The sequence below is a fragment of the Equus caballus genome, chromosome 6 (genome assembly GCF_041296265.1).
Source record: "Equus caballus isolate H_3958 breed thoroughbred chromosome 6, TB-T2T, whole genome shotgun sequence".
NCBI classification, from domain to species: domain Eukaryota; kingdom Metazoa; phylum Chordata; class Mammalia; order Perissodactyla; family Equidae; genus Equus; species Equus caballus.
Window position 1 is genome coordinate 53,208,107 of NC_091689.1, and position 13,178 is coordinate 53,221,284.

Consider the following 13,178-nt stretch of genomic DNA (forward strand, 5'->3'; position numbering starts at 1 on the left):
TAAAGTTTAGAAAATGCCTTTATTACTTTTGCGGGGGGGTGCGGGGGAATAGTGAACCAGAACAGACCCCAAGTAGATTTGGCCATTTATCAGAACTGACTTATCATCGACTCCATGTAGGCTAATTGTCTGCTAGAATTCTCCCAAAGGAATCTCTTTGCTCATTGATGGGAAAAGGGGGGCGGGGGGTTTTTATCATTTTAACTTAGAACACATATTTTCACCATTTAATCATTTTGCTGGTGGGAATAAACTGAAAGTTATCCAGCTGGATGTGTCACTTACAAGAACATTACTGAGTAACAAAAGATTTATTCAAATATTTAATTGGAAGGAAATACATCTGGAATAAGTTTTATTGGAATTCATATAAAAAGGAAAGTAAATCTATGAGAATTAATATCATAAACAGTTGACTTTATCTGGAACCAGAAATATTAACGAACCGGAGCCTAGAAGTCTTACCCAGTTTTCCTTGCAAAAAGCCAGTCATTTTCCAATTTATATGGCAATTATACTTTATTACTTTGGGGGGAGCTTGTTTTCAGATAATATTTTAGAGACAGATCACTCAAATTACCTATTTATTTCCTTTCCCCGCTTCTCCTCAAAAAACAAGCAAAAAGAAAATGGCAGAGGGCATTGGCCTGTCTTCAAAATACTTCAAAAAATCCTGCTAAGATCAGCGAGTCAGCAGAAACTCACTGTGTTTGGCCCACTAGGAACTATACGAATTAAGAGACATCGAGTTTCGTCCTTAGATGTCAACATAGATCCCATTGATCAAATAATCGAGTCTCGAGTAACGTTTCCTGCGGAGGGACTCGGAGAGCATCCTACCCAGGAGGACAAGGCCGATGGCGAGAAACAGAACACCAAAGAGCAGGGTCCCAGTGAGGAGCCACTTTTCAAAGGCAAGGCCGTGTAGACTTCGGGGAACACTGCTCAGGGAAGAACCACCTGGACTGGCCTTCCCATTTCCCTGGGAAGCAGTGGCATTCGTAGTGGAAGAACCCACATCGGACAAAGGTGGTGTGGCAGGGCTATGGGCAGCCTCTGTGTTCAGAGTTGGGGTGGACATTTCTCTAGAGGGCACCGTGTCTCGTGGGCCCGTCAGAGCCGTGGGTGCCTGAGAGACGGTCATCGGAGCTGCCGTTGTGGTCAGGCCAGCTTGCGGTGTCACCACAGCATGTGTCAAAATTGTAGGAATGAGGACTGTGGGAGGCTGAGATGTGAGCCTTGCTACAGGTCGAGCTGAGGTGGGCTCCTGTGGTTGGGAAGTCACAGAAGGTGTCACTGGCACACTGGCGGCGGGGAGGAGCGTGGGCTCCGGAGTGGCGGAGATGGCGTGGAGGGAAGCCTTGGCCCCTGTCGTGAGGAATGCTGTCACATTTTCAGGCAACACATGAGCTATTTGTTGTTCTGAGGTAAATCGTGAACTCTGAGAACGGCCTTTTTCTTTATAAACAGGGAACGGTGGACCCGCTTGATCCATCTTGAGTAGTTTCTCTGAGTGATCTGAGGACCCCAACTTCTGAGAAAATGCCTCTCTCCACGCGACACCAGTGGGCTTCGAATCACCTGTCACAGGAGGGGCCGTGGGGGTGACTGCTTGTGAAGACCGGCCACGGAAGAGAGGACCTTCTTGGGCTAACTCTTGGCTTGGCAAATCAGTGCGGGCCAAAGACGGGAAATCTGAAAATGTAAAGGAAATAAAAGGGAGACTTAAATATTTCCATGCTGAGGTAGGTTAAAAAAAAGTCAAACGTATCAGCTTGTTCCATAAGTCCCCAAACTGTTGATACTTGACATTTCACTGAAACTTGTGCAAAATGGAAAAATACAGATTGCTAAATCAGAACCTGATGACGCTGCCTCTCCACCAGATGCTGTGGTTTATTTCTAGAGCAATGGGACAGGAGGAAAGAGATGTGTGGAGGAGGACCAGGAAAATTAAGGCAGAGGTGGGAGGAGCAGAGACACTAAGAGGGGCTCAGCACGGGCAGCAAGAGGTTTAGGAAGATGGAGATGCTAAAGGGGCCAAGGCCAGGGAAAAAGGCTGGGCCATGGTGATGTGGCAGGATGAAGACTGTCAGGGAGAATGCCGGTGTGAGGCGCGAGCACCTGCGGGCTGTGCCAGCTGGTACTGCCATGATAAGTGGGAAGCAAGTAGTCACTAGGAGAGATGTCACGGTGGGGACGGGGAGAGCGGGCACAGGCAAGAAAGGTGCATGGAGGCCATGGGACAACGAGGAGAGGAGGCGGAATCCCAGTGATCTGCCTTCGACAGGGAGGAGCAGGCGGAGGGCACTGGAGGATCTGGTCTTTGCGGGCAGAGGCCAAAGCAGCAGGAGACGGCTGATGACATTTCAGTCAAAACACAGGCTTCAGCACCATGCTCAGGGGAGGAAGGCAATCCGGGATATTTAATTTTGACTGACTGTCTTTTTTTTTTTAAGATTTTTTATTTTTCCTTTTTCTCCTCAAAACCCCCCGGGTACATAGTTGTATATTTTAGTTGTGGGTCCTTCTAGTTGTGGCATGTGGGACACCGCCTCAGCATGGCCTGATGAGCGGTGCCATGTCCGCACCCACGATTCGAACTGGCGAAACCCTGGGCCGCCAAAGCAGAGCGTACAAACTTAACCACTCGGCCACAGGGCTGGCCCTAATTTTGACTTTCAAAAATTAACATTTTAGGGGCTGGCTCCGTGGCCAAGTGGTGAGTTGGCGTGCTCTGCTTCAGAGGCCTAGGGTTTCGCAAGTTCGGATCCTGGGTGCAGACCTAGTGCCGCTCGCCAAGCCACGCTGAGGTGGCGTCCTACATGGCACAACTGGAGGGACCTGCAACTGGACTATGCAGGTATGTATGAGGGGTTTTGGGGAGGAGAAGAAGAAGAAGAAGAAACAGAAAACTGGCAACAGATGTTAGCTCAGGTGCCAATCTTTAAAAAACAAATTAAAATTTTAGGGCCAGCCTCAGTGGCCTAGTGGTTAAGTTTGATGCGCTCTGCTTCAGTGGCCCAGGTTCAGTTCCCAGGCACAGACCTACACTACTTGTCTGTCAGTGGCCATGCTGTGGTGGTGGCTCACATACAAAAAGAGGAAGATTGGCAGCAAATGTTAGCTCAGGGCAAATCTTCCTCAGTAAAAAAAGAAAAAAAAGAATTAAAATTCTAGAGGCAATGTCTTAGGGTGTGAGGATCTGAGGACGACAGGACCAATATTTGAAATCACAATGGCCACACTGCTGAAATAAAGAGCAGAAAATCACACAGTCCCAACTCCTGCTGAGGAGAAACAGGCCTCAGATCCTCCTCATGGGCGAGAAAGTTGAGAATTTTGGTCTTAGTCACACACACCACAGCTGGTAAACCACAGCTCAAACCGGAAAGGCTTGTTAAAGCAATCAGGTGCAGCGAATGATCATTGGAATTGCTCTGTATTGTTCTGCTCCCTGGCTAATCATTTCTCTTCAGAGCTGCAGAAAACCCAAGCAAGGAAGCAAAGGACTTTCTTCGCATCAACTGGCTCATTCTCCCCTCTTCTCTTTCCCTTTTCTTCTTCAGCTCCCCTCAGTGCCAGTTTCTAAACTGGCCCTTACTCTTCTCTCTGCTAACAAACGATCCAGAGGCAACTTCAGACCTGCAGTATCTCCGACGACTCTCTAAGCCTCACACCTCTGCGAGCTCCTTCAGAACTGTCACTCTTAATCCATCTACCACAGGGGTCAGCAACTTATGGCCTGAGGGCCAAATCTGGCCTGTCACCTCTCTGGATGGCTTGGAAGCTAAGAATGGTTTCTGTGTTTTCAAATGGTTGGAAAAAATCAAAAAGAATAATATTTTGTGACACATGAAAATTATATGAAATTCAAATTTCAGTGTCCACAAATAAATAAAGTTTTATTGGCGCACAACCACACTCATGTGTTTACATATTGTCTATGGCCACCTCCCACTCTAAGGGCAGAGGTGGAGTACGCAGGATAGATTGCATATGGCCCACGAAGCCTAAAATCCTGGCCCGAGAAGCTTAAAATACTTATTATTTGGCCCTTGACAAAAAAAATTTGCAGATACCTGCTCTAGGATGTAGTACTCTACCCCAAAATAGAATCTGGGTGCCTGAAATTCCTCTTACCATCACCAATGCCAAACAACACTGAAGAGTTTCTGCTGCAGGTGAATTCACGTTCATAGACCTAGCATCACCACGAGATAAATGGCACCTATTTTTTTTTTATTTTATTTATTTTTTTGAGGAAGATTAGCCCTGAGCTGCCAATACTCCTCTTTTTGCTGAGGAAGACTGGCCCTGAGCTAACATCCATGCCCATCTTCCTCTACTTTATATGTGGGACGCCTACCACAGCATGGTGTGCCAAGCGGTGCCATGTCCACACCCGGGATCCAGACCGGAGAACCCCGGGCCGCCGAAGTAGAACGTGCGCACTTAACCGCTGTGCCACCGGGCCGGCCCCAACAACACCTATATTTTTAGGTAGTATCAGATATTTAAAAAGAGAGCAGGACTCAACATATTTCATTTTAAAGTTTTTAAAAAAAACACTATTTAAGAAAATGCTCTGTAATATGTGTGAACTCAGAACTTAAATAAAGCCATTGACAAGAATGACCAAAACAGCTATTTTCTTTCTCAAGAATGCAAGCTCACACAAAGCTGGGCCAGTCCCATTTCTTGAGCAGATTCCTCTACTGGCAAAGATCTTGGAACCGCGCACGGATCCTCCACACCTGCTCCACTGACCTCACCACTGGTGTTTGCCATCAGGGTGGGGTGCTTGCTCCGGGTCACAAAGAAATGAGACACAGAGGGGACCGGGAAACAGCCTTGTGCCCTCAACCCCTCTTTTGAATTTTATTTTCAAGTGATTTCATTAAATAAAAAACTTAGGGACTGACTATTATTATTTGGAAACCAGCTGAGCAAACAGACTCCCTACTGATTCTATGTCTGAATTCCCCGATTCTAATCCTTGGTAGAAATGACACACCACAAAGCTGCAAAAAAATAAATAAATAATGCCAAGCTGCAATGATGTTCTAGAAGAACAGAGTACACTATCATCTTTCAAACTTTCAGTCTGTAAATATTAGTCAATCATTTATAGGAAATAGAGTTCACCTGGAAACAAACCACCCAACAGATATCTATTTAATTTCACTCTAAATAGGAGGCAGATCATTTATTTTCATGGCGTAGTCTCAGTCCAGCAACATGGGCAGATTCATAAATAGAATTACAAACACAATTTGTAAACATCCTGTAGATATAAATAGTCTGCTGCACACCATGTACAGGCTTGGTGCCGCTTTATCACTAGATATCAACCAACCTGCTCTGGGCTGATGGCGCCCCCTGGTGGCCGCCACAGGAACTGTTGGATTCTAAGTCCACTTATTACCTTCACACTTGATCTTAAAATTAGGTTTATGCACCTGCCAAGTTCCCTTTTCTCCCACTTCTATTGGAGAGAACCTTCACCACACACTCCTTCCTTTATACATGCATTACAAAAGCAACCACATTATAGAAGTATTATGAAAATTATAAAACAAATTGAACTATAATTTCCAACATTATGTCCCAGCTACTATTAACATTTCTGTATACCTTAAAGTTAAACATTCTCTTTTTTTTTAAAGATTTTATTTTTCCTTTTTCTCTCCAAAGCCCCCCGGTACAAAGTTGTGTATTTTTAGCTGTGGGTCCTTCTAGTTGTGGCATGTGGGATGCTGCCTCAGCATGGCTTGATGAGCGGTGCCATGTCTGCTCCCAGGATCCGAACTGGCGAAACCCTGGGCTGCTGAAGCGGAGCGCCTGAACTTAACCACTTGGCCACAGGGCTGGCCCCCTAAACATTCTTTTCATGTAACTGAAAAATAACCGGATGCTGTTCACTAGAAATTTAGGTGAAATATGGTTTATTTCTATTCCTCAAACTTATTTCTTTAATACCTGCGTCGTATTCCCTCAAGTTCCATCAAATTTTACACCCAACTATTTTCTGGGAATTGCACATTTATGCTGCTTCTAGTCTTCTTTCTTTTGGTGAGGAAGATTTGCCCTGAGCTAACATTCATTGCCAATCTTCCTCTTTTTTTTTTCTTGAGGAAGATCAGCTCTGAGCTAACATTCATCCCAATCTTCCTCTATTTTGTGTGTGGCATGCCTCCACAGCATGGCTGACGAGTGGAGCAGGTCCGTGCCAGATCTGAACGCATGAACCCAAGCCACCAAAGTGGAGCACACAGAACTTTAACCACTCGGCCATGTGGCCAGCCCCCTCTAGATTTTTATTGTTATAAAATTATACAATAAACAGCTTCACACCAATAGCTTTTTCTTGTTTCGGTGTTGTTTCTTTGGTATAGGTTTTATGGAAGTAGAATTACTGGATTAAATTACCTACAATTTCTTGACTATTCTGCTTTAATTGTGAAATAGATGATAGACGTGGAGAATACACACACTGATAGTGGAAGAAAGGACGGAACGAAGAAGAGGTAGTGAGGAGGGATCATAGAGGTGAAACATGAAGGCCCGACCTCCGCATGCTGGGAGCTCCTGAAGTTCAAGAACAAATGCTCCAATCAGTGTCTGGAGCCCTGACCGGTCTGGACACTCAGACTGGGATGTCCATTTCCTGCTGGATGCTGCCCCCATCCCCACTCCGGCTATCTAACGGGCTCTGCAATGTTCCAGGTGATCAAAGATGAACAGAAAGAAGCCGCAGCCACACCACATCACAGGTCCCCAGTGTTTTTAGCCAAGATTACATACATACAGGCAGTGGAAGTGAAGGAGCCACAGCGATCAGGGCAGCCACTCTGGCTGCTGAAGCCCTGAAAAGGCAAGAGGACACCAGACCCTCTCCAGGCAAGGTAAGGTCTTGAGTGTCCTGAGAAGCCTGATTTGTTCTGTGCCACAGGCTCTCTAAAAAAATTGTTTTTTAAAATCGTGGTAAAATACACATAAGGATTTACCACTTTCACCCTTTTTTAGTATCAGTTCAGAGGCACTGAGTACATTTACATTGTTGTGTAACCATCACTATCATCCATCTCCAGAACTTTTTCATCTTGAAAAACTGAAACTTTGTACCTTATGTGCCAGTCCTTGTATCCTCAGGCTTACATCACTGCTTAGGAAGAATTCACACAAGTAATTTGGGCTTTATGCTCTTGTTTAAGGGGATGTTTATCCATCAGGTTTTCCCGGTTCATGAACAAAACTCAGACACAGCCTCACCCAGGGGACAGAGCAGAGCCAGTGCCCAGGCGCCCTGGGCAATATCACACCCCAAAGGTCCTCGCGAGTAATACAGTCCAGAGAGAAGCCTTGATTGCTCCTCCTCCCAGCCCTGAAAGCAGTTCTCTAATCTTGCCCAGCTCAGCAGACGGTGCCACCATCCGTCTAGAGGCTCAAGCCCAGAACCAGGACTCAGTTCCAATGCTCCTCTTTTCCCCGTCCCCCACAGCCACGCCGTCACCAAGTCCCGTCCACTCTACCTCTGCAACAGCCCGTATGTTTACTTCTCTCCGTCTCCTCTACCACCTGCCTGGTCCACAATGCCATGGCCTTTCACTTGCATCTCACTCCCACCTCCTACCCGTCTTCCCACATCCCCTCTTGCTGCTGCGTCATTGTCCGTTCCCAATAGAACAGTCCCAGTGAGCTTTGAGAAATCACCTTTAAAACACCAGGCTACATGCCTGCTTAAAAACTTCCATCGGCTTCCCATTACACACCTAAAATAACACCTCCCTGCCTGGCCTAGAAAGCTGTATGTCACCTCCCCCCTTGTCTTCGTTCTTGCATATCACTCTTGACATGGTTCACTATGAGTCAACCAGCTGGGAGTTTGTTCTTCAAACACTCTAAAACCATTCTGCCTTAGGGTATTGGAACAGGCTATTTCCTTGGCCTGAAACAACTTCCCACGGCCTTCTCACATCTGGCTCCCTACTGTTCGGATCTCAGTTTACGGGGTTACTTCTTCAGATGCTTCCTCTGATCACCTGATCAAGAGGGGCCACCCAGTGATTATCTATTACACTGTCTTAGCTCAGCTATCTCCATAGCATTTGTGACTATATCTTCCTGATTATCTATTTATTTGGGTTATTCTCTCGCTCTCCTAAAACATAAGTTCCAGAAGCAAGAACCTTGTTTTTCACATTCAGTATTGTATCTTTGTATTCTTGGTACACAAAAAGTGCTGGGCTGGGGGATGCTAAATAATATTTGTTGTTTATTGAATAAATGAACAAACAGGATATTATTAATAGCCAAGGGTATAATGACAAAAACTTTCTAAAACAAATACAAGGAAATTTGATACTGAAAGCATTTCATTCTGAAAAATTAACAAGCCAAAATCTCACCAAGACATAGACAAATAATTATATGATTGTTTGTGTATTTTCTGAATTCTGAACAAGTCTGTAAGTTCCGAGCATGGAGACTGTATTTCCAACGCCTTGCACAGATTTGGCACAAGGCAGACACACAAAAAACACTTCTTGAATGAACTTCCTTCCAGGTCTGGACAATCAAATACAGTGAGTTTAATTTCAGATAGTGTGATTATAAAATAATTGGAATAATGACAAACATACTGAAATTTTATATCTTCACGTGGGTCTTACCCCTTACAAAACAAGAGACCTGTGCACTTATTTCAATGTCGCTGTCATTGTTCTAAAAGGGTGTTTCCAAATGTTTCGACAAAAGGTCTGTGTGTCTTTTATCTTAGGAAGGTAAAAACAAAACTGAAACAAACAAAATACTGTCATTCAAAGGTCTTTCATTGGAAAAATGACTGGATTAATAAATTGAATTTTAAATGAGATTTTTCTGGTGTGCCTCTCTGTTTTGTGGCCCCGCCTTTGGTAGTTTTATTTCAACTCTTTCATAGAAAATATTTCACGTGAACCAGATCCTTAAATAATTCCAGTCACAAAAGAAAAGGAGCAAAGTTTTTATTACCTCTAATTATCCTGTAAGTCATCAGTCCCTTTGCTGGTTTCAGTGGACAGGCTTCCTCACTGGGACAGTAAAATAGGTAGCAATTGGGTTGTCTGGCTGTTTTTCGAGTGTCGAAGATCATCAAGTTACACACCTTGTCCCCTGCAATGAAAGGTTTCATAAGCATTATTTCGAAATAGGATTTTCTTAAGAGTAAGGCCAGCAGGAAGAACTTCATTTATTCTGGCGTCCCGAACAAACACCTCTGTTCACTTGCTTGCTGACCGCTGAATCATTTCCTTTTCCTTAGTTTAGTCCTTAAAGCAATTTTTAAAGATATTGGTTTTAAAAATCTGAAGTAAGGTAATTTTGGTAAAACCAATTTGTGTGTGTGTGTGTGTGAGGAAGACTGGCCCTGAGCTAACATCTGTGCCAGCCTTCCTCCACTTTATGTGGGATCCTGCCACAGCGTGGCCTGACAAGCCATGCTAGTTCTGCCCCGCGCGAACAACCATTATGCCACCGGGCCAGCCCCAGAACCAATTTTTAATGGTACATTTAATTTTTTAGAAATAAGCCTTCCGTTTGCAAAAATATCTATCAAAGTATACATAGAAATCCTGACTTTGCAGTCTTTACACAACTCACAACTGAGTTGGGTCTTAAGAAACGGCTCTAACCCTAATGATTCCATGTATGTCTTGTATCCTGAAGGCATTTTGGACACCTACGAAGCCAGGAGTCTGGCTTTCTTGGGTGGAGTCAGTAAATTCAGCATCATTCATATCATGCCTCCTTCCATATCGGATCTGAGTACTGTATGAAATGCAAAGTCTATTTTTTATTTTTATTAGTACCATTCTTCTTTTGATTCTTTCTTCACATTTCTGCTCTTCCTTATCATTTTTCCTTTTCTGTTTTCTTTCTTTCCTTACTTTTTACTCTTAACTTTCATTTCTGGCCTCTTTTTCTCTTCCTCTGATGTCCAGTAGAAATTACTCTCTCTATTCATCTTGGCCTCCATCTGGTGCTGTCTCACATCTTGGCCTGTGACCCCTGAGGGATCAGTATATCCCCGGTCAGGTTGAAGGTTAAGAGGCCTACAGCCTAATTATTAAAACACATGCTCTTTCTCACCACACACACACCCAAGAAGTAACTATGTGTTGACTAACCTTATTGTGATAACCATTTCACAATATATAGATGTATCGAATCATCACCACTGTGTATCTTAAACTTACACAATGCTATGGACCAAATATACCTCAATTAAACCAGGGGGGAAAACCCACATGGTCTGCCAAGTGTCACCATCACTTCTTCAAGTCAAGCAATGGTTAGGGATCAACCTTGGCTCCCTTGACGGGAAATAAGACTTAGCTAGCTTCTGCAGAGGTTTTATCATGTTCTCTCTCCATTACCCAGGTAACAAGAAAGGTTCTCTAGGTTAGCCTTCTCAGCAATGGGATAATTCTGCAATACCATTTTTGGGGGGCACTTGGGTAAAGGGAAGGGTCCATAAGTCCCCCAAGTTGTATGCAGAATTTTGTGTCCTTTGTATTCATAGGTATTTTTCTAGAGCCTACGGCTATAAACAAATTATCGAAGTGTTTTTTGAACCCCACACAGTTAAAAACCATGGCTCCATAAGTGAGGAAAAAGTCAGATCCATTAACTGAGACCACAATTACCTCTGCCCAGAGCAATAACAGTACTTTTGTGCATAGAATAAAGCAGCAAACCCTCATTTCTCACTAAACATGCAACATGGAATTGAAGAGAATGGCAAGGTTTCCTGTGTTGCCAAGAAATACCCACACGGCCTTCAGTCCTGTTTGCAGGTGAAGTGTCTATTTCACATAAATGTTGATATCAACATTTAAAGAAAAACTAGAAATTTAAATGAAATCTTTGTAATTTTCACAAATCCCTTCTACAAAGAGTGTCCAAAAGTACACTGCTCAACTTGAGAAGACCATTGAAGGGTTTCTGCCTCCTGACACCAAATACGTCGTGTCTTTTCCACGCTCATTCTCCAGTTCTCTGATTCTCTGACACCAACTGGGTGAGCTACAGCTCAATTTGATTCTAACACTAACTACCTAGAGGTAGTGTCAGATTCCATAGGTTTAAGGGCTCAGTTCCATAAGACTGCCCTCACTTCAGATGCCAGTCACAAGTATCAGGTCCCCAGATTACTCACACTGCTGTCACAAATTCAGAAGTGTGAGTACTTAACTACAAATTCACGTTCCCACAATCCCCCACCCCAAGTTCAATAATTTGCCAGAACTACTGTCAGAACTCAGGAGAATGCTATACTTACAATTATAGTTTGTTATGAAAGATACACGTGAACAGCCAGATGAAGAGGTACCCAGGGTGAGGTCGGGAAGGGTCTTTAGCACAGGAGCTCCCTTCCCTGTGGAGCAGGCGTGCACCATCCTCCCAGCACACAGAGGTGTTCACCAACTTGGAAACTCCCAGAACCCATTGTTTGGGGGGTTTTTATATAGGTTTTATTATATAGACATAATTGATTAGATCATTGGCCATTGGTGATTGAATTCAATCTCTAGCCCCTTTCCCTTACCTGGAGGTAGGGGAGTAGGGGGCCGAAAGGTCTAAGCTTCTAATCAAGGTTTGGTCCTTCTGGTGACCAGCACCCATCCTGAAGCTGTCTAGGGCCCCACCAAGAATTCCTTCATTAGCATAAACTCAAGTATGGTTGAAAGGGGTTCATTATGAATAACAAAAGAAGCTCCTATGCTCTGGAAATTCAGAGTTTTAGGAATTCTGTGCCAGGAATCAGGGACAAAGACCAAATATATATCTATTCCTTCCTTCCTTCCTTTCCTCGTTCCTTCTTTCTTCCCTTCCTTTCTTATCATACTACAACCATTATAGAAAGAAAAGGAAGTAAAGATCTAAGAGAAAACATATGATTTGCTTGGTTAATAAGAATCACTAGTCCAACATTCACTAGCTTTTCTAGGCTCCGATGGCAAGGCCTCGTCCGTCTTAGTCATTGTTTCATCTCCAGCACCTAGCAAGGCATTAGATGCCCAATGAATTTAGTGGGGTTTTTTCATTCAGGGAATTAGGACAGGGTCATAAACAACTGAAAAACAACCATTGTTTCACTTATATACTTCTCTTTTCAGGTCATGGGTTTGGAGCCTGAAATGTGCAAAGCCGTGTTCAAACCTGTGGGCCTCAGTTTCCTTCCCTGTCATGGGAATGGGTCAGGCTAAATGAATTCCCAGACCCCTTGGAGTCGTGGAAGCTGTAATTAATGGCCGGTGGCTTCCAGACTCACTTTATGCCACCAGATCCAGGAAAGGGAGACAAAATGGAGGTTTGGGGCTTCCGCTTAAAAATCAAATGCTGATTTTCCTATGGGATGAGTTAAGAATTTTACTTCTTGCCTCAACTCCCTTTCCCTGTTTAAATGTTCTTTGTAATATTACACTGTATTCCAAAACTCTATGATGACGGCAGCTAAGCATTTAAATAGGATTTTGTTTTCAATACCTTAGATGCCTGTTAGAACACAACACTGGTGGTACTCAACATTTTTTCTACCCAAACACCTGAGTGATGTGTGCACACACTCATCAGCTTAGGGGAGGGGGAGGGCACATTTGTGGAACATTCCTCCAGTAATTGTGTCACCCACCATTCCACCCCATTAAGAATCACTAGGATAAACTATTTAGCCACATTGACCAGCTACTTATGTCACAAAACACATGGAATAAAGGGTTGCCACACGACTATTATTTACCTGATATGCTTTTCGTTGAACAGCAAGAATTAATGCAGTCTTCCTGAGTTAATGTGTATATGGGCTCATTGCCTCTGATTCCCTTAGAAAGAGATGACTTGATGTCAATGACAACATCTTCTAGACTCTTGGTGGAGCAATTCTGACTGGCGGCCAGCCTCAGTGTCAAGAAACAAATTATTACAAAAGTGTAAGTTGAGCTCCATTCTTTCCTGAAGAACATTTTAAATTCCAGCGTAGTCAGCCTTCAAAGGTCAAGGATAAACCTCCCTCTGGTCTTAGTTTGCCTCAAGAAGATTGCACAGATGATGGAATTTCTCTCTAGAACAAAAATAGAAAATCATCAATGAGTTTTGTTTTTTTCTTTCTTTATTTTATTTTTTGGTGAGGAACA

At 43.7% G+C, this 13,178-nt stretch overlaps 1 protein-coding gene across 3 annotated transcripts in view; it reads right to left on the minus strand.

Annotated features, from left to right (window-relative positions):
* Positions 1 to 13,178, minus strand: part of MANSC1 (MANSC domain containing 1) — a 26,092-nt gene continuing 12,914 nt past the window's right edge. For all 3 annotated transcript variants that reach the window (XM_070269919.1, XM_023643136.2, XM_023643137.2), the window contains 3 exons: positions 12,785 to 13,105; positions 9,016 to 9,156; positions 1 to 1,695 (listed from right to left, as the gene is read on the minus strand). In XM_070269919.1, the coding sequence (XP_070126020.1) occupies positions 758 to 1,695; positions 9,016 to 9,156; positions 12,785 to 13,007 (1,302 nt within the window). In that variant the 5' untranslated portion in view covers positions 13,008 to 13,105 and the 3' untranslated portion in view covers positions 1 to 757. The remainder of the gene's footprint in view (positions 1,696 to 9,015; positions 9,157 to 12,784; positions 13,106 to 13,178) is intronic.